Source organism: Carlito syrichta, unplaced genomic scaffold (genome assembly GCF_000164805.1).
Source record: "Carlito syrichta isolate Samal-C Ts95f unplaced genomic scaffold, Tarsius_syrichta-2.0.1 Scaffold303527, whole genome shotgun sequence".
Classification (NCBI taxonomy): Eukaryota; Metazoa; Chordata; class Mammalia; order Primates; family Tarsiidae; genus Carlito; species Carlito syrichta.
In genome coordinates this window covers 168107-192906 of record NW_007247623.1, presented here as the reverse complement: position 1 = coordinate 192906, position 24800 = coordinate 168107, and the positions used below count along the sequence as shown (strand labels likewise).

General features: G+C 41.0%; 1 protein-coding gene across 1 annotated transcript in view; it reads left to right on the top strand.

Annotated features, from left to right (window-relative positions):
- The window catches only part of TRPM1 (transient receptor potential cation channel subfamily M member 1), an 80954-nt gene that overhangs the window by 34341 nt on the left and 21813 nt on the right, over window positions 1–24800 (top strand). The window contains exons 13-25 of the mRNA XM_021712632.1: window positions 1536–1676; window positions 2582–2611; window positions 6051–6343; window positions 8779–9007; window positions 11419–11541; window positions 11750–11881; window positions 14726–14854; window positions 17009–17260; window positions 19273–19447; window positions 21015–21035; window positions 22241–22385; window positions 23583–23785; window positions 24433–24565. Of these exons, the coding sequence (XP_021568307.1) occupies window positions 1536–1676; window positions 2582–2611; window positions 6051–6343; window positions 8779–9007; window positions 11419–11541; window positions 11750–11881; window positions 14726–14854; window positions 17009–17260; window positions 19273–19447; window positions 21015–21035; window positions 22241–22385; window positions 23583–23785; window positions 24433–24565 (2006 nt within the window). The remainder of the gene's footprint in view (window positions 1–1535; window positions 1677–2581; window positions 2612–6050; window positions 6344–8778; window positions 9008–11418; window positions 11542–11749; window positions 11882–14725; window positions 14855–17008; window positions 17261–19272; window positions 19448–21014; window positions 21036–22240; window positions 22386–23582; window positions 23786–24432; window positions 24566–24800) is intronic.

The following is a 24800-nucleotide window of genomic DNA, read 5'->3' as shown; positions in this document are numbered from 1 at the left end:
CCACTGCACTCCAGTCTGGGTGACAAAGTGAGACTCCAACTCAAAAAAAAAGAAATCTGATTTTCCCCACAGGACCCAGCTGGAGGGTGGATTAGGAGGTATAAAAACTCAAAAGCTACTGCTACCCCAGTTCAGGCCCAACCATTTTCCGCCTGACACTTCAATAACCCCCTGCTGTCTTCTACCCCACCCCTTCTTCTACCATCCCCTGCTTTAAAATCCTCCAAAGCCTCCTTCTGGGCCACAACTTGGAGTTCATGAGAAAGATGTACCCCACTGGACCTGGCTCATGTCTGTGTCCCCTTCTCTTTCTCATCATGTCCCCACCACACCATATACTCACTTTGCCTGATACTCTGGTGCCTAAGAATTCTGTTCTGTCCTGACTATGCCTTGCTCATGTCTGGAGTACTATTCCTTCTCAATGCCCCCAACGCCTATCCCTACTCCACCTACTACCTCAGGTATCACCATCTCTGGGAAGCCCTTTCTCACTCTCCCCCTGGCTCATCCAGGCAAGTTAGGCTGCTTCTCTTGCATGTCCCACTATCAGACTGCTGACAGTTTTGCCTCTCTCCCCCAACAGCGAGCTTCTTGGACAGGGTGTATCTCCTTATCTCTGCATTAAGGAATCCCTGACTCAGTCAAAGATCACAATAAGGGGTGAAAAACATATAATGTGTGAGTGAAGGACACCCATTCCAAAGGGAGGGTATTTGGAATGAGTAATTCCCATGCAATGGCTCCCAAGATTGCACCCTCATTTCAGCTATATGAAACAAACCAAGCACGAGTGGCACACAGCAAGAAATCCTGGTGAATGGCTGGTCAACTCTGCCTCTGGACAAGAGGACATGAATGGCTGCTTTGGGGAAACCTCCCTTCCGGTCGTTCCTCCCCTCTCCCATGCTGACTCAGTCTCCATGTACCCTCTCTCATGTTGATGCAAAACTCTACACCTTCACCAGCTCCGCTCACATCAGATAGTTTGTGGTGTTTACTAAAGGGGTCCCCCAGAAAGTCACAAGGCACCATGTGGTTTGTATTAGAGAAGTCCAAGCCCTTGGGATATTCTGTCCTCCTGTTGCCTCCCATGAAGTTCTCCTCCTTCTGCATGAAATCTGGCCTCCAGACCCCTGACACTGGCTTCTCCCCTGCTAGCAGCTATCAGAGCACCTTCTCATCAAAACTGATTTGCTTTTACATGGGAAGCCTCACATACCTTTCTCCTTACATTCACAACGTGTAGACGACAGACCAATCTGACTGAGCCACACACATGGCCAGTCATTGATCCAATAGCTATGTGGGTTTCTAACCCTTTCTTCTCATTGGAAACTCACTTTCTGGAACATGGCTTGAGCCATCTTCCCCTCCAATCAGATGGTAACACATTGAATATTGTTTAATTTCCCGTTTGTCATGTGAACTCCCAAGTTGGGACTGAGATGACCATTTAAGCCTGAGGTGGGTGAGGAGGTCCACACCATGAATGCATTCTTATAGGGCCTGAGACAAAACTTTTTTTCTTACAGAGCAACCTTCCGCCTGATTACCACATCAGCCTCATAGACATAGGGCTTGTGCTAGAGTACCTCATGGGAGGAGCCTACCGCTGCAACTATACTCGGAAAAGTTTTCGGACCCTTTACAACAATTTGTTTGGACCAAAGAGGGTAAAACTCAGTGAATGTGTAGTGTCCTGTGGTTCCTGGAGGGATATGTGGTTCCTTGCTGTACTTTTCACATCTCAGCCTGTTCACAGTCCAACTCTTCACCACATCCCCAAGGACACCTACCCTGTCTCCTGCAACACTCTTGTGTGTGGGGTCTCAGCTTCACACAGAGGCATTCTCCAGTACCCTTGGGCAGGTCTGGCAGCCCAGCCCAATCATTGCATTCACCTTCCTCCTTTGCCCACGACTTCCCCCTGAGCTCCATGGCCACCGTGGCTGCCCTCTCCAACCCCGTCTTACCATCCCACCACTGTAGCTACCATAATCTTCCAAAACCAGGGATATGACATCACTCCCTGCTCAAAATTTCCCAGGGATCCTCACTGCCTAAAGAATTGTGGCCAAACTCATTATCACAGCATCCAAGGTTCTCTGTGGGCTGTCCCCACACAGCCATAGTAGACGATCTACTTCTGCCAAAATCAAGTTGCATTACTGTGCCTGCCATGTCTTCTCCCTCTGTCCCCCTCCCCCTCAAAAGCCCACTTTTATCAAAAGCCCAACTCAAATGTCTGATCTTTCATGATGCCCTTCCCTCACCCCCACTTAGAGCCCCATAGCTCTGTGTCTGGATTTTTGTCTAGGGCGTTTCTCTGGTTTTACCTGGAATAAGGGTTATATGTGTCTGCAGATCTTTCTCCTCTAACTTCTGCTGACAGAAGAAGAGTTTCCATAAAGAATTTATTTTCCTTGATATTGTCATTAATTGTTAATGATATGAACTGCTTTTTAATCCGTTAGTATGTCTATCACTTAAAATATTATTAGTGTACTACTAACACTACTACTACTAACATTAGATATCTGAGTAAATTGATTTTTTTCCCTCCCCTTTCCCTACGCAGCCTAAAGCTCTTAAACTTCTGGGAATGGAAGTAAGTAGAATTTGTTTTCAGTAGTTTATGATATCTTGGTCAAATATATGAATCCCTTTTCATTCTGTATTCGTAAATACACAATACTACGCAACAAAATTTACTTAGATGTCTTAGTCAAATTATATAAAATGACCATATACAGGTTTTTTTAAAGGATAAAACCTATGCTATTCATTTTTTAGAGTTGGCAAAACCACAGTTTCAAAAGCAAATAATGATTAAACAAAAACAACCTCGAAAGTAATGCCACTTATATATTACAAATCATAAGTAATACCAAAAATAGAATACTTTTAAAATCCTAAACTAGTAACCAAAGTCTTCTAAGGATGCAAATATCATTCAGGGCTAGTAAATCTTATATATTGCATTATGTCAACAAGTCAAAGAGGAAAAAGTATGACATGATCATTTCTCAGTTGCTAATGGGAACTCTGTAAAAAATGTAAAACATATCTTTAATTTTTAAAAATTAGTTCACTTGAAAAAGAATGGTAAAATAAAATAAATAGTAAAATAAAATACTTTCTTGATATGATTAAAATACATGTATATCTTAGAGCAAGGGAAATGTATAACTAAGCAGTGAAACCCTGAAGTCATTGCTATGAAAATTATTGTTGGCATTGTCTTTAACCCCACTAGTTTTCAAAAGTGTTCTGAAAATTCTACCACTTGAAAAAAATAAATGCTAAAGAAACAATACCCAAAAAGGGGAGAAAATTGTTGGCAAAAATAAATTTGTATCTAGAAAACCCAAGAAAATCAACTAAAGTTCCCTCACAAGCAGGCAAAAATACCAGAAACAACCTTTACAAAAGAACTTAAGAACAAAATACTAGGCGTGAAAATATTTAAACAAATGGAAGAAATACCATAACACAGAATATTAATACTGACTACTGGGACAATCCTTCTCAAATAAATTCATGAGCTCGATAGCATTCCAATTCTGCATGGGTTCAGGATAGAAGGTTTTTAATTCTGTGTTCACAGTTAAGACTCACCTTTACCATTGTCTCATGTTATCGGTTGTGTGTTCTGGGAAGGGTTATGAGCACTCCATGACATTCTGTTCTCTCAAACTCTTTCCATCAGGGAAGGTTTATCTGTTTGATGAAGTTTATGGATTCACCTATAAAATAGCCTGATCCTGTCCTGTTTCTTAGGAGTATATCTTTCACTGCTTCCAATAGCTATTATAAATGAGTTCACTCATGCTTCCTATGTTCTAGAGTCAACTTTGGTAATTTTTATTGTCCTAAAAATAATTTTATTTAGACTTTCAAGTTCATTGGAATAAGTTTTGGCATAGCATTTCAGTTTTCAGTGGCCTCAATATCTTAAGTTATGTACCATTTATTGTGCTGACTTTTAAAAACTATACCTCTTCTCTTTTTTCTTAACCATACTTGCCTACAGATTTATTGGTATTTTTGCTTTATCAATCAACTTTCTTCTGTTTCTATTTTATTAATGCCTGCTTTTATTTTTTATTCATTCCTTCCATAGACTTCCCCTAGAATTACTGTACTATTTGTATTGACTCAATTTGAAAGTAAAGTTCATTCATTTTCAATCTTCCCTGTGTTCCAATAAATGCATTAAAGGTATACATTTTTCTGAACTTTGTTTCATGGTATCCCACAGGTTTGGGTAAGTAAAACCTTCATTACCATTCATTTCTAAATGGCTTATCATTTCCTCTTTAATCCAAGAGTTATTTAGAAGTATATTTTAAATTTTCCAGATACAGACTTTTGTTGTTATATTGCTATTGCTGATTTCTAATTTTGCTCCTTGGATGTGGACTCCCTGCTTTTTTGATATTTGGAACATGTTGAGACAGAACATCTCAAAGGAATTGAAATATAATGCCTGGTTGATTTTTGTTTTTTAGGAACAGCATATATTCTCTATTTATTGGGTACAACTCATATTTATTCATGAGGTCAGACTTAGTAATTCTGCTACTCAGTTTGCTCCTATATTTACTAATTTTTTTCAAACTCATTGCTCAGTGAGGTGTGTGTAGATCCTCTTACTATGATTGTGTATGTGTCCATTTTCTCCTTATACAACTACAGCTCGTATCCTTTGCTATTTTATTGGTTTGTTTCTCTTTTTCTCAATGATTTGCATCAGGCCTTTGCATTTTAGGAAAATTAACTCTTAGTTTCCCATATTCTCTCTGTGGCAATTATGTTAAGATAATTTGCACACAATTAATATTTTAATAATACATGTTATTGAAAGGTAGGCTTAAAAGTACTTCTGTTTTATAATATTTCATTAAGCATCAGTTGATTTTATATATTCTTGAAAATAGTGCTATATTCATTTTTAAATTTCTATAATGTGTCACTTTTAACCTATATAGACCAACCTTCCCTACATCAATGTGAGTGTAGATATACTGTGACAAAATTAGAACAAAAACATTTAAATCTGAGACGAGATACTATAGTTTCAATATATGTGTTATCCCAACTCATAATACGAAACTTGGGTCAGTCGTGAACAACTCATGACAGGAATTGGAAAGCCAGGTTCCCCTCAGAGTCCCCAGCCTCCAGCCCACTCCGACTGTTTGAATGTAGGCGAGTTATTCTGACTTTGAGTCACAACTTCTTAATCTGAGGGAATGGAAGGAATTCTCAGAGTCATTGTAAGAATAAGAGGAGATAATTGATGGGAGCCCTGTTTGCAAAAGAGCAAACATCTGTTTCTGTTATTCCATTGAGTTCTAAAGTATTAGCCTGGAATCATATAAGACCCACATATTTTTCTATGCCAGTTCTCCCAGTCATGATCTGCCTTTCTTACTAATCCTGCTCTGTTTTCAGAACCATTTTCATAATCCCTTTAGGAAATGGGAAATGTTGGCCTTCCGCTTGCACCATATGGGGGAAAGGACAGAACACATTCAAAGGAGAATGTTTGCTTTTTTAAAACACTGGAAGGAAACCTAAGACATTATCTCTATCCCTTTTACATTTTTCATTGATGGTTCAGCTATGTCTGGCAAGTGAGTGCTGATATTTTGCTGCACTGGAAGATTTCTCTGAGGAAATAAACTGTGGCCCTTACCTCTCCCGCGGTGCTGTTTGTATTTTGCTTGGGGGGGAGATTTTGTTTGCTTTAGTTTCTCAACATCTCTTCAGTTAAATGTTTCTAAATAAAACTGCTAACCCAGGAGTATAAGTTATTCATACAGTAGTTTGCCTTTTCAGTTCATTTGGGTTTAGATGATTTACTTATCATAATAGACATATGCATCTTTTCAAAATAATTAATATACAGAGTGGAAAACTTAAGATATATGTAAGTCTCTTTATTACCTCTGACAAATATTTTCTTTTCTCCAGTAGTTCTGAAACCCTCTGTTGCATACTTTTATGGCAAAACCATGAAAAATGTTCTTCCCTCCCCTCAGGACGATGAGCCTCCAACCAAAGGGAAGAAAAAGAAAAAGAAGAAAAAGGAGGAGGAGATCGACATTGATGTGGACGATCCTGCCGTGAGTCGATTCCAGTATCCGTTCCATGAGCTGATGGTGTGGGCCGTGCTGATGAAACGCCAAAAAATGGCAGTGTTTCTCTGGCAACGAGGAGAAGAGAGCATGGCCAAGGCTCTGGTGGCCTGTAAGCTCTACAAGGCCATGGCCCACGAGTCCTCTGAGAGTGAACTGGTGGATGACATCTCCCAGGACTTGGACAACAATTCAAAGTTAGTGTCTGGGGGCATTTAAGGGCCAGAAAAGACTCCTGTCCTGAGTACTTGTCCCTTTGTGGGGAATGTGGCCAATATACTACTCATTTAAGGACAATGATGGTTAAAGCTTGTTTATAAATTGCTTTGTTCATTACACCAGTATTTTTTTTTTTTGTCTCTCTGAGGTGTTTCTGTAATTGTTTTTGTTCACTGCCTTCTCATGCAAACTATGGAAACACAGTCATTATGCAAAGACAAAGAAATGTCCATAAAGAAAAGCACATTAATAGGGAGTACAACATTAGTGCTCCAGTGCCCTGGACTGTGACTTTCACAAGCGTTTCTCAGTTTTTCTCCTGGCTTAGATGGGTCAAGATGGCTTTGAGGGGTCTGGAGTTGAGAATATCTCCCCCATGTCTGTTAGGCTCTGATAAGATTCCAGTAGGTGAAGATCCGTTAACATTGAATCTCCTGAGAACAGACTTTATTAAAAAGAACAGAATGCTCTGGTGTTTTTGTTTTTTTGAATCGGAGTCTCACTCTGTCACTCAGGCTGGAATGCAGAGGCACGTTTCTCATGACCACCACAGCCTCGACCAGCTGGGCTTAGGTGATCCTTCCACCTCAGCCTTCCAAGTAGCTGGAACTACAGGCATGCGCCACCAAGCCCAGTTAATTTTTTAAAAAATTATATGTCTTGCCATCTTGCCCAGACTGGTCTCAAACCCACAGGCTCAGGCAACCCTCTCGCCTCTGCCTCCCAATGTGCTGGGATTGCAGGTGTTAGTAACTACTCTCTGGTGTATTTTTAAAATGGTTTATTTTCCCTTGCCCTTGCTGAAAGCACTAAAGAATTTTTCTCCTATATTCACTGTGAGAACCTGGTGGGTCTCCTGGAGATGAAAGTCACAAAAGCCTAGGGGTTCCCCATGATTGAGTCACCTGGAATTTTAACTCCCAGAATTGTCCACACCAGGCCTTCAGCAATTTGTCAATTCCAGCTCACATTTTCCTGGCCCCTCACTGGCTCCTTCAATATGGCTTTGCTCCAGTGTGTTTCTCTTTATCTGTCTGTCTCTCCATTTGGGGGACGGCAGTTTGCCCTCTGACCTCATTTCTCTGATGGAACTAAGAGTTGCTGATTTTGAGCTTGTTCGGCTTGTTACTTGTTGTTAGGACTGATGACTTCCAATTTCCTTTCATGCCAGAACGGACACTGGAGGTCCCTGCACAACTTTATAGGCACATGAACGTGAGGCAGACACAAGCAATTCTGCCAACGTCTAACAACTTTGTTTTCTGAAGCCTGCTGCTTTTATTTTGGACTTGCTGATTTCTAAAATTACCAGCTGATTTCTAAATGTTAGGAATTCAAGGCTCTCTAAAAATGAGGACGCGTCCACTGACCTTGTGGGTTAACAGACATCGTCCCTTGCTTCCTAGATTCCTCACATAGTGACGTGTCACCCTGCATCGTGCAGGACCTGAACCCGAAGGTCCTGCAGGCAGCATTCAGGGGACAGAGAAGGCCATTCTCCCACACTTAATTCTGCCTTCTTCATCCTTCAGTTCGTAACTGGAATAAAATCTTCCACGGAACAAAGAAACAAAAACAGAGGCAGTTGATCACTGTGGGACCATATCTTAGCCATATTCCATGACAAAAAACTGAAGGAACTGGGAAAGTTAATGAATCGGGGTCGTGTGGAGAAGGGAATAAATTTTATGTTCAAAATTCAGCTTGTGTCACCTTCTCCATGCTCCCTCAACTCCTACCTCTGCCCCCATCAGCAACTAGATCCCCCTTGCTCTGAGTCCTATGACAACTATGCCTCGCTCTATCAACTGAGAACATTGAATTCTCCTGTAATCAGTGTGATATTGAAGTGTTACACACATACAGAGAAGGGCACGCATCTCAAATGCACAGCTGGCTGACTGTTCCCAGGTGGAGCATGCTGGCAAGATCAGCACTGAGATCAAGAAACTAAAGCTAACTGGCACCCACAGCCCTCCTGTCACCCCTGTCAATGTCCACCCCCCCATGCCACCAAGAGCAGCCCCACTCCTCTGGCCTCCAAGCCCATGGGTACAGTTTTTGAACCTGGTTTTGCTGTCTTTTTGGTCCGCCTCCCTGATCTGTATACAACTTGAGGGAAAGGACATTTTTTGTCTTCTCATCTGTGTCCCTGGGCCCCGAGGGGCAGGTTTGGAATCAACCTAAAGCTCCTTTTGCAGCAGGAGCAGTCAGTCCCATCCCATCTGAGCCCAGATGTCCCTGGCCATCCCCCTCCAAGGACATATCTCTTAAGCTTCTTGCTTGCAGAGGACCTCACAGCCCACTCCAATCAAGGATTCTGTGTCCTGTGGTTCCATATGTTCCATGGGCATGCTAAGAAAGAGCTTGTGGCCACTGTAGCTTCATCCCGGTTCCTTCTCTTTCCCTCCAGAGACTTTGGCCAGCTTGCTTTGGAGCTGTTAGACCAATCCTATAAGCACGATGAGCAGATCGCCATGAAACTTCTGACCTATGAACTGAAAAACTGGAGCAACTCGACCTGCCTCAAACTGGCTGTTGCAGCCAAACACCGGGACTTCATTGCTCACACCTGCAGCCAGATGCTGCTGACCGACATGTGGATGGGCAGGCTGCGAATGAGGAAAAACCCTGGCCTGAAGGTATGTGTGATGCAGCTAAGCAGCAGGCAAGGGGCAACAGTGATGTGACCTCTCTGCCAGGCTGAGCTGAACACTTCCTGTGGGTTATTTCATTCATTCCTCTGAGCAACTCTGTGACAGTCTTTGTCTTGCAAATGAGGAATTTGGAGCTTTGAGATTATGTAACTTGCCTAGCAGCCCCACTCCTCTGGCCTCCAAGCCCACGGGTACAGTTTTTGAACCTGCTTTTGCTGTCTTTTTGGTTCGCTTCCCTGATCTGTATACAACTTGAGGTGGGAGCAGGACCTAACTAATCCAGGTGGGCTAATGCCAGAATCCCACCTGGCCAACATGTCTGGCTGGCACAAACCCCTATCACAGTCAGGGTCTTTTAATGGAAAATTACTTGTACCTACCCATTCAGAATTATATACCCATTCAGAAGAATGGCTAATCACACACCCTTGTTGGTTCACCTACCTGCCATTAAAGCAGGAACTTGAACTCTATTTCTGTAATTACCTTTATAAAAACCTTTATAACTTGAACTCTATTTCTATAACTACCTTTATAACTCTGAAATTGTGTGATATAATTTTAACCAGCAATGTCTCCATGACATGATTTGATGAGAGAATATGAAACTCTGAAAGTGTTTGAAAAGGATGTAGTAGGGAGAAAACTGTATCATGATCAAATGCTGGCTCAGTTGTTTACTCCTGTTAACTACCAGGTTATCTGAGACAAGATTCTAACCTGCAGATAACCCAGCTATCTAATGGCAATATTATGCCTACTTTAGAGCTCACTATGAGGATAAAGGAAAGATAATATATGTTATACTGTGTAGCATGGTTCTGGAAAATAGAAGGCACTTCATTTCTTAGAAAGATAAATGTTGTGCCTGTCTAATTCTATATAATATACTAAGCTGATATTATACTATAACTTTGAATAGTTTCAGAATACCAAGAATAAACAGATTCTTAAATTTTTAAGGAAACTAAACTAGGTCACCTAAAAAGGGATAAGCATCAGATTGGCATCAGACCTTTCATCAACAATACTGAAACCCAAAAGGCAGCAGTGAAAAAGACATTTCTAATTCTGAGGGGAAAACATTTGAAACCTGGGGTTTTTTTAAACTAAGGCCAGCCATTTAAAAACATGAGAAAAGTATATTTATTTAAGACAAGCAAAAACTCACACTATATACTTTGTACATACCCATTCAGAAGAATTACTTCAGCACGTATTCTAGCAAAAAAAGGGGGGGGGAGTAAAAATTATAAGAGAAAAAAGGTAACATGGAATGTAAGAATCTAGCCTCAAGTTTTACAAATCCCCACACAAAAGCAGAGGGAAAGACAGTCCAGGGAGTTCATAGAATTTGAGAAGAAAGTACTCCAGGAAAACAGAAATGACTCCAATTAATAGACTGAATGAGAAACCACAAAGTATAATGAATAAAGTGTAGGGAAACAAAAACCATTTATAATCCTTAACAAGAAAATAGAAGGGAAATCACACATATCAGGAAAAACAAAAACTGTACACAAAAGTTAAGGTTCAGTTATAATTCAAACTAAAATTTAAATGATCTTGAGTAATTGGTAGAGCACAGAAAAGTACTGATAAACAGGGCAACCTGTTCTCCATCTAAAGACCAGGGCATGCTTTTGTTGTCTAAGCTGAGCCCAATTTAGTCCTTCTTGTGTTAGTCTTCCAGTTCTCAGTTCATATATTCTCAGTTACATTAGTTATTTCTATATAAGATACTTTTGGCCTACTTCACTAGAGGTATTATTATATTTTATTTATTTATATTTTAATTTGAAGACTTCTGCTTTGAAATTTAATGTAAGAACTTTGCTTTTTTTTTTTCTTTTCGAGTCAGGGTCTCACTCTGTCACCCAGACTGAAGTGCAGTGGCATGATCATGGCTCAGCACAGCTCCAACCTCCTGGGCTCAGATGATCTTTCCGTCCCGGCCTCACAAATAGCTGAGACTATAGGAACCACCATGCCCAGCTAATTTTTTTTTTTTTTAATAGAGGCAAGGTCTCGCTATTTTGCCCAGACTGTTCTCCAACTCCTGGGCTCAAGCAGTCCTCCCACATCAGTCTCCCAAAGTGTTGGAATTACAGGCATAACCCACTGCACCTGGCCAGAACTTTGCTTTTTAAAGTCAGCATTACCCATAATGCTGCTTGCCATTCATCTAAAAAATTCAGATGTTTTTAAATTTTCCACTTTCTGCAGTTCTACCAATGTACCAAGGACAACAAGACACAGAACAAGGATACATATATTCTAGGGCTCCTAGGTTATTGACCAATATTGAAGATTATAATTTAAAACTTTAGCTCTACCAGCTAATTTTCTAGAATTGCTGCAGCTTAAAAAATTGATTTATGTCTCATCATTCATAGGTTATCATGGGGATTCTTCTTCCCCCCACTATCTTGTTTCTGGAATTTCGCACGTATGATGATTTCTCATATCAAACGTCCAAGGAAAATGAAGATGGCAAAGAAAAAGAAGAGGAGAACACGGTCAGTGTTGCCCTCAATTCTGAGAGTATCAGCTTGCTCTCACTTTCAAAACTACTGAGATTTCTTACCATGGGTTGAGAAACCCCATTAACTGGGGATATTTTATAACTAATGGGGGTGTGTTGTAAAGGTGCCCATGTGCCAGGACATGTTGCCTTTCCCATTTATTTTGCAAACTGCTTGCCACGTGCTGTGCTTTGTTTTCCAGGATGCAAATGCAGACACTGGCTCAAGAAAGGGGGATGAGGAGAATGAGCACAAAAAGCAGAAAAGTATTCCCATTGGAACAAAGATCTGTGAATTCTACAACGCACCCATTGTCAAGTTCTGGTTTTACACAGTAAGGGCTCCTTCTGAACACTTGCCATTGAGCATTTCTTGAAGCTTTGACATGTTGGAATCAAGAAAAATTTCAAGATCTTAAAAAAGTACTTAAAGATTCACTGAATTAAAATAAATTATGGAAACAAAAGCAGGACTAATTGAGATCTCTGGCTAAAATTGGATGTAGATAGCTTGTCATATATTTACATATGTGGGAATGTGGCCGTTCTAAGTCCAAAATACACCATTCATAAAGCAAAATAGTCTCTATTGCTTAAAATGAAAGATTCTCTTAATATCTTTAGTAATACAAACTTAGGGGAATATAATTTTATTTTTATTTATATATTTTATTATTTTTGAGTCAGGGTCTCACTCTGTCTCACTCTGGAGTGCAGTGGCATGATCACAGTTCATCACAGCTTCAGCCTCCTGGGCTCAGGAGATCCTTCTGCCTTAGCCTCCTAAGTAGCTGGGACTACAGGCCTGGGCCACCACATTCAGCTAATTTAAAAAAAAAATTTTGTAGAGATGAGATCTCGCTATGTTGCCCAGGCTGGTCTCATACTTCTGGGCTCAAGCAATCCTCCTGTGCTAGGATTACAGGCGTGAGCTACTGGACCCAGTCGATTTTCTCCTTAAATCACTAGTCATCTCTGTTCATTTAAGAATACAATTATAAACTGAACATAGTGGCTCATGCCTGTAATGCCAGCACTTTGGAAGGCTGAGGCGGGAGGATTGCTTGAGCCCAGGAGTTCAAGACTAGCCTGGGCAACATAGCAAGGACTCATCTCTACAAAATAAATAAATAAATTTTAAAAAAAGATATTTCCTGAAGCTCTCATTTACCCAGATCTCTAAAAATAATAACAAATAATAGAAAATTCATAGACTTTTTCATTAAACTGAAGGAGTTACTATAAGAACATAGCTGAGCCCAGATGGCAAATGTCTAGAATAGGAAAATAAAGCAAGACCTCTCTACTCTGAAATGCTCAACAAACAGACCAGGTTGGCCTGCAAGCATCCTTCAGCCCCCTCCAGTGCCCAAGTCTAGCTCAGGTAAAAAGGAGGGCAGATAGGAGGGCCAGGAATGAAAATAACCTAGCTGCAGGCAGTCCAAGCAGGGGTGACCAGACACGCTGTGGCTTGTGCAGCCATGTTGGTATGGCGGAGAGATAAACCTCATGAAACCCCAAGCACCAAGTCACAGCCTGCTCCAGGCAGGCCCCAGCACTGTGTTCCCATTGGTGATGAGGCAGGAGCAGAAGATGGGACATGGGAGCTGGATATCAGGCCACAGACTGGGCAATGAATAAGGGTAGGCTGGAGGCAAAGTAGAGTTCTGGGGGATGGAGGGAGCGTGGCTGTAATCTCAAGGGTCAGCCAAGGGCCTGGAAACTCAACATTTTGGCGGTCAAACTTGATAATGCAGTCAAAGTCACTGCTGCTCACCTATTCTAGCTAGAACCAGATGAGAGCCTAGGGGATGCTCAGCCTGCAGGAGAGCTCAGCAACAGAGGCTGCTGAAGAGGAGGAAGGAAGCCAGTGAGCCCCGGTCCGGGTTTCTCAACATTGGCCTCACTGCAGACTCTTTGGCTGAAGGAGGTTGGGGGAGTCATCACACATTTTCCATCTTCCCAGGAATTATGACACAGCCCAAAGTTTGAGAACTCTGGCTCTAATCCTCCTGCAAGGAGTAGATAGTGGATACAGGGAATTCTACCTGTATCCTGGTAAAGTTCACACAACTGGCCAGGCTCAGTGGCTCAACCTGTAGTCCTAGCACTTTGGGAGGCCGAGGCGAGAGGATTGCCTGAGCCCAGGGGTTCAAGACCAGCCTGGGCAACTTGGCAAGACCTTGTCTCTACAATAAATCAAAAAATTAGCTGGGTGTGGTAGTATGCGCCTGTAGTTCCGGCTACTTGGAAGGCTGAGGCAGAAGGATCACCTGTGTTCAGCAGGTTGAGGCTGAGGTGGCCATGAGCGTGCCATTGCCCTCCAGCGACGGAGTGAGACTCGGACTCAAAAAAAAAAAAAAAAAAAAAAAGGGCTCACACAACTACAAAGCAAGATCTTAAAAACATACACACACACACACACACACACACACAAACAAAACTGCTGAATCACAAATACTCAACTGCTAGCACCCCTACCCCAAGACTTCAGAAGAAGTCTCTGAAGCTTCCCCAGCTTTATGCTGAATCAACCTGGAATCAACTTCAGACAACCTTGCTCTACCCCATACCTCACCCCACATTCCTCACTCTACCCCCCAACCTCCAACTCTGCCTCTTTCCTTGACACAAAGATGTCTTGTGGTCATAGCAAATCCTAGACTTGTCACTGCTGACTGAAGGGACTCTTGGGCCAACTTATATTCTGGGCAGACAACTCATCCACATGTCTTCTTTTCTTTTTTTCTTTGCCCTGCCCCACCCACGTCTCCCTGACATGTCCTCTCTTCTAACTTCCCACATCATCCATCAGTCGTGAAAAGAGTCAAGAGGGAAATTTATGAGGCAGGGAGGAGTCAGTAACATTTTTCAGTTTCCAGGAATGCAGAAGACACACCAGTAAACTATTAAGTTTCCCTATTTGTCATAATTTTTGCAACTTCACAATTTCCTCATGAGGATGATAGCACCAGCAAATATATCTTCATGTAGAAAATGAAACGTTAGTGCCCATATCATGCTGTAGTACAAGATGCCTTCCTCAATCTGTGCTAGTGATGTGCAGGGAAAGTCTCCTCCAGAAGTGAAAATTCATTTGAAGAAGATGTCTCAGCCTTGATAAAACTTGATTCTGACATGATCCCCCCCAACACACTAACAGCCTGCCTTTCTTTCAGATATCATACCTGGGCTACCTACTGCTGTTTAACTATGTCATCCTGGTGCGGATGGAGGGCTGGCCCTCTCTCCAGGAGTGGATCGTCATCTCCTACATCGTGAGCCTGGCCTTAGAGAAAATACGAGAGGTGCTGACTCCAAAGGCCCGCCCAGCCCCACTAACCAACCACTGACTTCAAATGCAGATGTGGCTCTTTGTTGCAAACACACTGCATGCAAATTATATGTTCCCTGGGACTTTTCTTTTGAGGTGTCCATCCCAACCCTAAGTTTACCTCATTTACTGATTTAAGATGTATACACCTTTTCTTTCCAACAAAATTTGAACTTGCAAATCAGAACACAAGGCAAAATCAGTTAATATTTAATAATAAAAACAGGTTTGGGTGCATATAAAAGCAATAGCAAATGCTGCCAGCTACCTCAGATAAACCAATTATGGAAAATAGGGTACAGATTTTGGCTCAGTTTTCTCAGACATAAAACTAAAAACAGAGAGATACAAGAGATGACATTTCTCCTGTAACTTAGGACTTTGAATCATATTGTGCATTTACACACTGTACGCTTTTGCAAGAGACTCATGAACGACAGACTCTCAGTGAGAGGGAGCCAGAGTGGAGGCACAGGCCAGCGTAGGGACAGGCTGAGTGACGTGTGGTTTCAGGTGGATTCTGTAGGTGCCTCTGAATGGATTGAACACCACAGAGTCTGTCCTACCTTGAGTGAAGTTTTTTGCCCCACGTCAGCTGATCACTGGCACCCACCGGTGATGCAGCTCCAAGTGTCCAAGAGCAGACCTCCCAGGAGGAGGCAGGTGTAGGCCAAAAGCAGCACATGCAGCAGATGGTTTGGGCAAGTCCACTTGGCAAAAGGATCCTGGGGATGTGGCCGAGGCAAACAGGGGACAAGGTTTTCAACTCAGTGTTGAAAAAGAACAGACACTGTCTCACACCTGACTTTCATTATCCCAGAAGGCTTAAAATGAAAATGTAACTCCAAGAAGGCCCTGACTGCAGGTAGCAGAGGAAATATGGGCCAGATACTTTTCTCTCCGATATCATCCACAAGTTTTAATTCACTATATTCACTTATAAAGAGAAAGACTTATCCAAGCAAAAAACAAACTTCAACTGAAAAAAACTCCACAACGGGATTTCATATCCTTTCTCCAACTGATGTAGAACCAATACTATTATTTTGTAATTAGTATTGGTCCTTTCACTGAACTGAAAAATATAACCAACCTAGTCCAGGTAGAGGGAGTATGATGCCACGGGTCTCATGAGAGCCTGAAACACCAAAAGAGCACTGGATCTAAAATTGTGTAATTTTATGGTTACTCCTTTTCTAGCTGGATTTCATTCAAATTCTGCAGATGCTACACCTGGGATTTCTCAAGTGGCCTGCCTTAATGCCTCCAGTGTCATCACCACCTTGCCAAGTGTCAGCCATACGCTGAGACCTTGTTCTTTGCTGCAAGAGCCTCCTTCAGTTATAGGAAAGACAAGGTGGCCATCAGCTGGTGTACAAGGTTAAGTTAGCAAATCCCTCCTGTGTTGGTTGATAGCCACCACCTCATCCCACCCTTGGGACCCCCAGGACATCCCCAGGACACCTCCGCAACCACCTGGCACTGCAGCTCCTTCACTGACCCGCTGTAGCACCACAGACAGCTGTGCCCCTTGGGATGGCCCTGCACATGTCCATACGTGCTGCCTGCTAAATATTTTCCGCTGTACTCTATGGAAATCTCCTTGTAATTGGTAGTGATTTTGAAAGGATAATATCTTGAGTAGGGGAAAACCAGGTTCAGCTTTCCCCTGGTGTCTCACATTCAAGTTGCAAAGGAATTTTGGCAAATCAGCATTTCCTAGCCCAATTTTGCATTTCCACCAGGCAGATGGTTCTGGGACCATCTGCCCCTCTGTAGGACCACTGCCCTAGAGTTTTCCTCCTGCATGAGTATGGAATGTGGACTAACAGGCACATGTCCAGATAATTAGAAAAGAAATCAAAAGGCAGCTGCTTTAATTACAGCCAGAAGGACATAATTTAGAAGGCATTTCCTGAGAGTTTGTGAAACCTGACTCTAAGAATAGGGAGGATTTCATGGAATTTCCCTTTCTAGATATTTCTCTCTGCCTGAGAAGATTAGCGTTTACAGTCTTCTCAGACTAGATGCCCTGGAATGTTCCACCAGTCTTATCGTTCCAAGAGTCTAAAAAGACAAGGCTTTCGATATGGCACTCTCAGTTTATTGTTCTGGCATTTGTTTTCAGATCCTCATGTCAGAACCAGGCAAACTCAGCCAGAAAATAAAGGTTTGGCTTCAGGAGTACTGGAACATCACAGATCTCGTGGCCATTTCCACGTTCATGGTTGGAGCTATCCTTCGCCTACAGAACCAGCCATACATGGGCTATGGCCGAGTGATTTACTGTGTGGATATCATTTTCTGGTACATCCGTGTCCTGGACATCTTTGGTGTCAACAAGTACCTGGGACCCTATGTGATGATGATTGGCAAGATGGTTAGTAATGATACTCCTGGGTAACTAGAAATACTTTGGATGTGATTAGGATCAGGCCTTAGGCGTGGCTTCCTTTGATTTCACTGGATCTTGCCTTTGTAGTTGGTTTCTTACAGGAAATGTACAGTTCTCCTATATGTTGGTAATTTAATAAAATCCAAAAGAAAAACATGAGTTGAGAGCCTACTGTGTATATACAGATGAGGAGGGATCCCCCCCCAACCCAGAATTATCTTTTGGAGGGCAGGCCCCTTATAGTACAGGCTTCCTACATAAGGTAAGTGTTCTAGGAATCTACTGGCATCAGCATACCACCTAGCACTGTTGTGAGAGGCACTGCATTTGGCTTCAGTGAATTTTTTGGGGGAAATTCCTTCAACATGTTTGCCCATCTCATGATGGGTGAATTACAAGAACAACCCCCCATGCCCTACCCTCCCTATTCACCCAATCTTGCCCCAAACGAAATTTTTTTGTTTCCCTGTATGGAAAAATTTCTCAAAGGGAAACATTTTGCTGATGTGGAAGGGTGAAACAAAAGACAGCAAAAGCACTAAAAAGCATCAAAATTGGCAAGTTCAAAAACTGTTTTGAGCAGTGAAAAAAGCATCTCAATAGGCGTATTGCATCAAACGAAGAGTACTTTGAAGGTAACTGGAGTTTAAGCATGAGAATACAACACGATTTTTAAATAAATCTATTTTAGGTTTTTTTTGGGGGGGTCTCCCACCTCGTATACTGTGTATATATGTATATACATGCATATATACATATACGTCTCAATATATATCAGGTATTCAATACATACTGTCTTCATTCTTCCATATAATATTTTCCTTCTTCCATACCTTCTTCCATCATATTTAAAATGTAAGATGAGCAGATACTTTCATTTTTGTTCCTTCTAATTTATTAACAAGTATAATTTTACAATAAGATTAAAGAAAATACCCTCCTCTTTTATAAGGTCTTATTTCATCTTCCCAGGACATGAGTACATCAAGTTTTGAGGCAATAGGGAATTTAGTAGCAAAATAAATATCTTGATATTTGCTCTATAGCTCGATGGCTGGAAATATATTTTCAACATTCTTTAGTGAAAGCACCTAGATTTGGTGTTCTATGAGATCACATCCATTTTAGAATGTGTATATGGCAAAATTCTTACTGGCAATCTTCTAACGTGTGGTAGAGGTCAGAGACAAAGGAGGCCCAGGGCACTCCACTACCTGTATTCCAGACAGTCTTCAGTTCATCTGCTCTGGTCTGGAGTGGACATACGCAGTTTATGTGATTAGGCCAAGACAAATCCATAGTGACATTTACTCCAGAACAGGCCACAGAGTATGACATGATACTAAACATGCACCAGCAGGTTCTCCTTATGTTGCCTAAAACAGCTTCAGTGTTAGGACTGGTCCCAGAAGAAAGGAAGCTGCCTACTAATTTAGGAATAATGCAAGCTTTGAGCTAAGGGAAAAGTGGTTCACTTAATTCCAGCAAGGGCCTTCATCTTCAGGGATGTTGAAAATTAGGAATTATACCAGTTTAGTGTCCTTTGCTCATTGTAACCTCTCAGCATTTGTATAATGAATTTTTTTTTTTTTTTGGCCTTTTTTTTTAAACCTCTCTACCTCCTTAGGTACCTTCTCCTCTTACTCCTTGGTCTCTCTTACAAACTCCCATCTTTTCTCATAATTCTTCCCTTTCTTCATTAGCAGTCATAGGCACTAGAGGAGCATGTGTTTATGGGCAACAATAAAGGAGAAGAAAGATGGAGAGCAGATGAGGATAGCAGTGTTCTAGAATAAGACATTCTGGGCATAAGGCATTGCATGGAGTAGAAAAATTTAGGAGCTCTTGGATGAGAGAGAAGGAAGAGGAAGAGGTTTTCTGCAACCTACCTGAGCACTCATAAAGTGCTTACTGCAGTGAGCAATACAATACAGTGAACCAGGGTGAACTTGGCCCATGAGTTGAGTCAGTAAGAGACATATGTTCTCCCTACTCAGATGATCGACATGCTGTATTTTGTGGTCATCATGCTGGTTGTGCTTATGAGCTTTGGAGTAGCCCGTCAAGCCATTCTGCACCCAGAGGAAAAGCCTTCTTGGAAACTGGCCCGAAACATCTTCTACATGCCCTACTGGATGATCTATGGAGAGGTGTTTGCAGACCAGATAGACCGTAAGAGTAGAATTCATAGTAAGATTCTCTTCCCTGCTTTCAAGGCAGATGATCAGTTCCAAATTAATGGAAGAGCATGTATTAATTTGGAAATAAAGTATTTTTCATTCTGACATAGGCATCAAATTATTTTATGAATCAATAAGTACAGATTATGAAATGCAGATTTTCAGGTATCAGTCATTTCTTTCATTTCAAAAGCCATTCACTAGAAATCTGGAAGAGTCTCACCTCCTTTGAGCTGGACCTGGTGGGCATCCTATCACATGAATGCAGCTCCATTGCCAATAGCCTAGTTATTTTTCAACCCTGATATCTCTCCACCCCAAGATAAAACTGGTACTATTATTCCAGTAGAATGAACTAGAGAGCATGGAGAAGTAATGGGTGCCTCACCTCATCCTCTTCTTCAAGCCATCAAAGCCAATTTTCCACATAGCTACCCATTTACTCTTCACTACTGGAGTGCTATTTTTTTTTAAATTAGCAACAATCATCTGGATGACAACAGAGAAAATAAATGATGATCCTGCATAGATTTCTGTGGAATGCAGGCCCAGCTCCATTGCAGGCTGAGCTAGTAAGCCACAGTGTCCCCTGCATTATAGGGACATGAAGCTCAAATGTTCTTGTACCTGTTTCACCAGGACAGGTAATGCTCCACCAGTGAACAAGGCACTTCAGTTCCATTTTCATGTCAGGATCAACATTTTCATTGGCATGTTATACTTTATCATGAAGCATCAGGTATAATAGCATTTCTGCTGCTTCCAGAATTCTGCTATTTGGGAATAAAAGATTTTGAACATTCTCCTCTCATATGAAATACAGGGTTGTTAGTGTATCACTGATGCTTGGTTAGACTGATAGATAACAGGTTCATGCCTTCTTTCTAGCTTATAAAATGTGATTCTGTACATATCATTATTACAAGTATCACAATGTCAACTATTGAGTATATTTGTAGCTTAGTAAACCAGAACATAAAAATCAAATTTGGCTTCAAAAGCATGATAGTTTATATAAATACACATATATGTTCAAAGTCCCTGGACTCTAGACTTAAGCTGTAACATTTTACTGTTAATTTTTTAAAAATAAATCGGGTAATAAGAGAAGACAAAGAGGTGAGTGTGAGGTCATGCTGTTTTCAGTACACTATTAAATGTAGATTTTTAATTATTGACCTATTACAAAATAATTTTGTAACTATTTATGGTTATGAGGTATGTGTGCTAGACTGGACTGGCTAACCTGTAAGTTAAAATGATCATCTGCCAGAAACATCATGTCTTTTTCATAATATTTTTAACTAGTGAGCTTCCGCTGTTGCTTATGACATATGGTAAAATAAATATTCATGAAATATATTTTCTAGAACTAATAATGTATACAATTCTTCTAAATAGATCACTGTTTCCAAGCATGCATCTGTGTATTTCTTCACAGCAAAACAGTTTTTGCATTGTTAAATCATTTGTTTTACTTTTCTCTCAACTGTGATCTTATTTTCTTTCTTCCCCTCCCGTCAAAACAAAAAAAAACCTGCTTTCTAATCGCTATGTAGTCTACGCCATGGAAATTAATCGTAAGTTTATAAGTAATTGATGATTCTGGTCCATGAGATGTGTTTATTAATTGCTTTTTCCTTAGCTGATTAGTAATAGTCTTATGGTGTTTTCAAATACTTCTCTTGTTTTCCGGTGTCAATACTTTTTAAATTGTAAGTAAAAAGTAAGCCTATCATAAGTTCACTTGTTGGGATCATCCTATCTTTATTAAGGTAGGAAACATCCCCCATGATAAAAGTGGCATTTCAAATGAGCAAAGGGAAAAAAAGATTATTTTTCAAACATGGTACCAGAACAGTTGATTAACAAGTCTTGAGGGGCAGCGGGGATCCCTACTTCACATCAAATAACAAAAATATTTTCAAATTTAATGTACAAATGAATCCAAGAAAACAACCAGAAGACAACATAAGCTGTTGTTAAATAATTAGAAGGCACAATAACTTTCAAATAGATAACAATAAAGGAAGAAACCATAAAGATAGTTTGTCTACTTCAAAACTAAGAACTTTATTCAAAAAACACAACAAAGAAATGGGAAAATGTTTACGAATATGATAAATTAAGAATGACTGAGCACAGATATGAGTTTCTTACCTTCTTTGTATGAGTTAATATTTTTCACATGCAAAAATATTGCTTATGAAATAAGAAAACAATTTTACTGAAAATGAAATACGATTTGGTGTAGTAGCCAATGCCTATAATCCCAGCACTTTGGGAGGCTGAAGCGAGAGGATTACCTGTGTCCAGGAGTTCGAGAACAGCCTGGGCAACATGATGAGACCTCATTGCCACAACAAAATAAACAAATTAGTCAGGCATGATAGCTTGTGCCTAGTCCCAACGACTTCTCAGGAGGGTGAGACAGGAGGATTGCCTGAACCCAGCAGGTCAAGGCTGCGGTAACTGTAATTGTGCCACTGCACTCCATTCTGGGTGACAGGGTGAGACTCTAACTCGAAAGGAAAGAAGGAAGGAAAGAAGAAAAGGAGGAGGAAAGAAAAGAAAAAGAAATAGGGCTCCATATTTCTTGGCATTCACCCCCGCCTTGGGGAGGTGAATTAATCTCTCTTTCTTTTACTTTCTAAATAAACTATATTTTCTCATCTAAAAAAAGAAAAATAAAAAGAAATAGATCATTGACTAACATATATAACAGATATTTATTCTTTTCATTATATGTAAAAGCAAGCACCAAAACCACAAACTTTTCTTTCAGCTCCTTGTGGTGAAAATCTCTACGATGAGGAGGGCAAGCGACTTCCTCCTTGCATCCCAGGTGCCTGGCTCACGCCAGCCCTCATGGCGTGCTACCTGCTGGTGGCCAACATCCTGCTGGTGAACCTTCTGATTGCTGTGTTCAAGTACGTGTCATGGTCGATGACCAAGTGCTTGTTATTTATTGCTGTACAGGTTTCCAATTTAATCTCAGATTTCCAGTTTAACAACCATATGTTTGCAGATAATTTCACTAGGGCTTTTAAATAGATGGAATTTCTGCAGTCTTTTTGTTCAACCTTATTAGTTTTAGTGTATTCATAAATCAGGAGTTGACACTTAAGTACATGTAAATTTAATCTTGGCTAGTATTTTAACACTTTAGTGTATATTTTAATCTAATGAAAATATTTTCTTAGATGAAAATCTCCTGGGGAGAAAAGATTTGATCAAGTCATGCTTTTCAAATTCATCAGCTGAGGCTCAGGAGGCAATGTTAACTTCCCAAGCTGTAACAATTACTGTATTATATAAAATATTTTCTTATCATTTATAGAAGATAATATGGCCTAGGAAAAAATGGCTTTAATTATTAAATCAAATTTCTCATAAAACTTGCCCATTCGGCACGATGTGTTGAGTATGTTGACCCTGCCTAATAAATGGTGAGAAAATGATTTTAGCTTCTAAGATTAAAAAAATGAGGGAAAAATACTTCACAGAAATATAAAATCTTAAAACTGAACAGGGCATCAGAGAGAATCTGGTTCAAGCTCCCAGCTTGAGAGATGAGAAAGCAAAGGTCACAGAGTGTTATTGGCTTCCGTAGGTCCCAGTGTTGATAGACAAGGCAGTAATGCACTTACTGCTTCGTCTAGAAACTAAAATAAGACAGAGTTCCTAAAATAATACAACTTAAATCAAATACGGTCAGTAATCAAATCAGCTGCAAAAAAAAAAAAAAAAATAGCCATCCTGTTGTCTAACTGAATTGAATGTCTAAATACTTCAGAAAGCTTAGTTAATGGCGCATATCTTCATATAAAGAAAATTAAATGTCTTGAGCATATGGGTCAGTAGACTGTGGTGTGGTTTTTCAAGAAAGCAGTAGATAGCAATTTTATACACTTGATTCTTAATTACTTATGAGTACAATGTTCTTGAGCATAGATAATCCATCAGTGGATAAACCAAGACGAGGTCACTGAGGATGCAGCATCAAGAGGCACTAAAAGGCCCTCTCATCCTGTATTTTCATTTAAATGTGAATAACGATGATTGCTCTGGGAAATTACAATAAAGAGTAATATATAACTCACTGTAAAAATATCTTCTTTTTAAAGCAATACCTTCTTTGAAGTAAAGTCAATATCCAACCAGGTGTGGAAGTTCCAGCGATATCAGCTGATCATGACATTTCACGACAGGCCAGTCCTGCCCCCACCAATGATCATTTTAAGCCACATCTACATAATCGTCATGCGTCTCAGTGGGCGCTGTAGGAAAAAAAGAGAAGGGGACCAAGAGGAACGGGATCGCGGCTTGAGTATGTGCAAGGCTCTTCGTTTCTGTCTTAGGCTAATTTCAAATGTTCCCATTGTACAACCCCACAGAAATCAGACTAAACTACTCACACATGGGGAAAACACAACACTCCAGTCCAGCTAATGGTTTGTTGTGCGTGTTTTTTTTTCCCAGAATGCTTCTCATTTTGGGTCCCATTTTATTGTAGTGTTGTTAATTTACTAGTAATTAATATTACTGAAAACCAGTTAGCTCATGGCGATCAGAAGTTAAGAGATTTCTTGAAAATAAGCCTTCTATATGCATTCAATGCTCCTTTCAAAATGTTTTAATCTGTTGCATCTAAAAAGGACGAGAAAATAATGCTATGCACCTGACTCTATTCATAAAATACACGCAAAATATTTTCCAGAAAATATTACTTGGCGTCATTTTCCCAGTATAGATAATTTTGAGTTTTTGTTTTTTAAAGTAGGCCGCTTTTAAAGACAGCTGCTGCCTACCACAGCCTCTTTGGGGATAGTAACCACTTGGAGTCCAGGGAACTGCCTGCGAGTGGCGGAGGCGGGAGCTTCATTCAGGCGGGCCGTGAAATTCGCAATGACTCGCTGAATCGGTTCCTCCCGGATTGCTCTGTTCTCACGTGGCCAATCTCGTCCCTCCGCACAGAGCTGTTCCTCAGCGACGAGGAGCTGAAGCGACTGCACGAGTTCGAGGAGCAGTGCGTGCAGGAGCACTTCCGCGAGAAGGAGGACGAGCAGCAGTCGTCCAGCGACGAGCGCATCCGCGTCACCAATGAGAGGTGCGCCTGGCACGTCCCCAATGCTGGCCCGCGGGGCCCAGGGTTTGCAGACGCAGGGGCCCGGCTCTGCCGGGGCTGCCAAATTTCTTTCCCGCCCTCACCTCCCGTCCCACTGTGGGGGCATCTTCACCATATCCTGCACTAATGAAAGCCACAGAAAGTCCTTCCTCCTGTGCTTGGTCGTGCTGCTCCCTTTGCCAAGCATGGCTTTTCCCTGGGGTTTGCCCTTCTCATC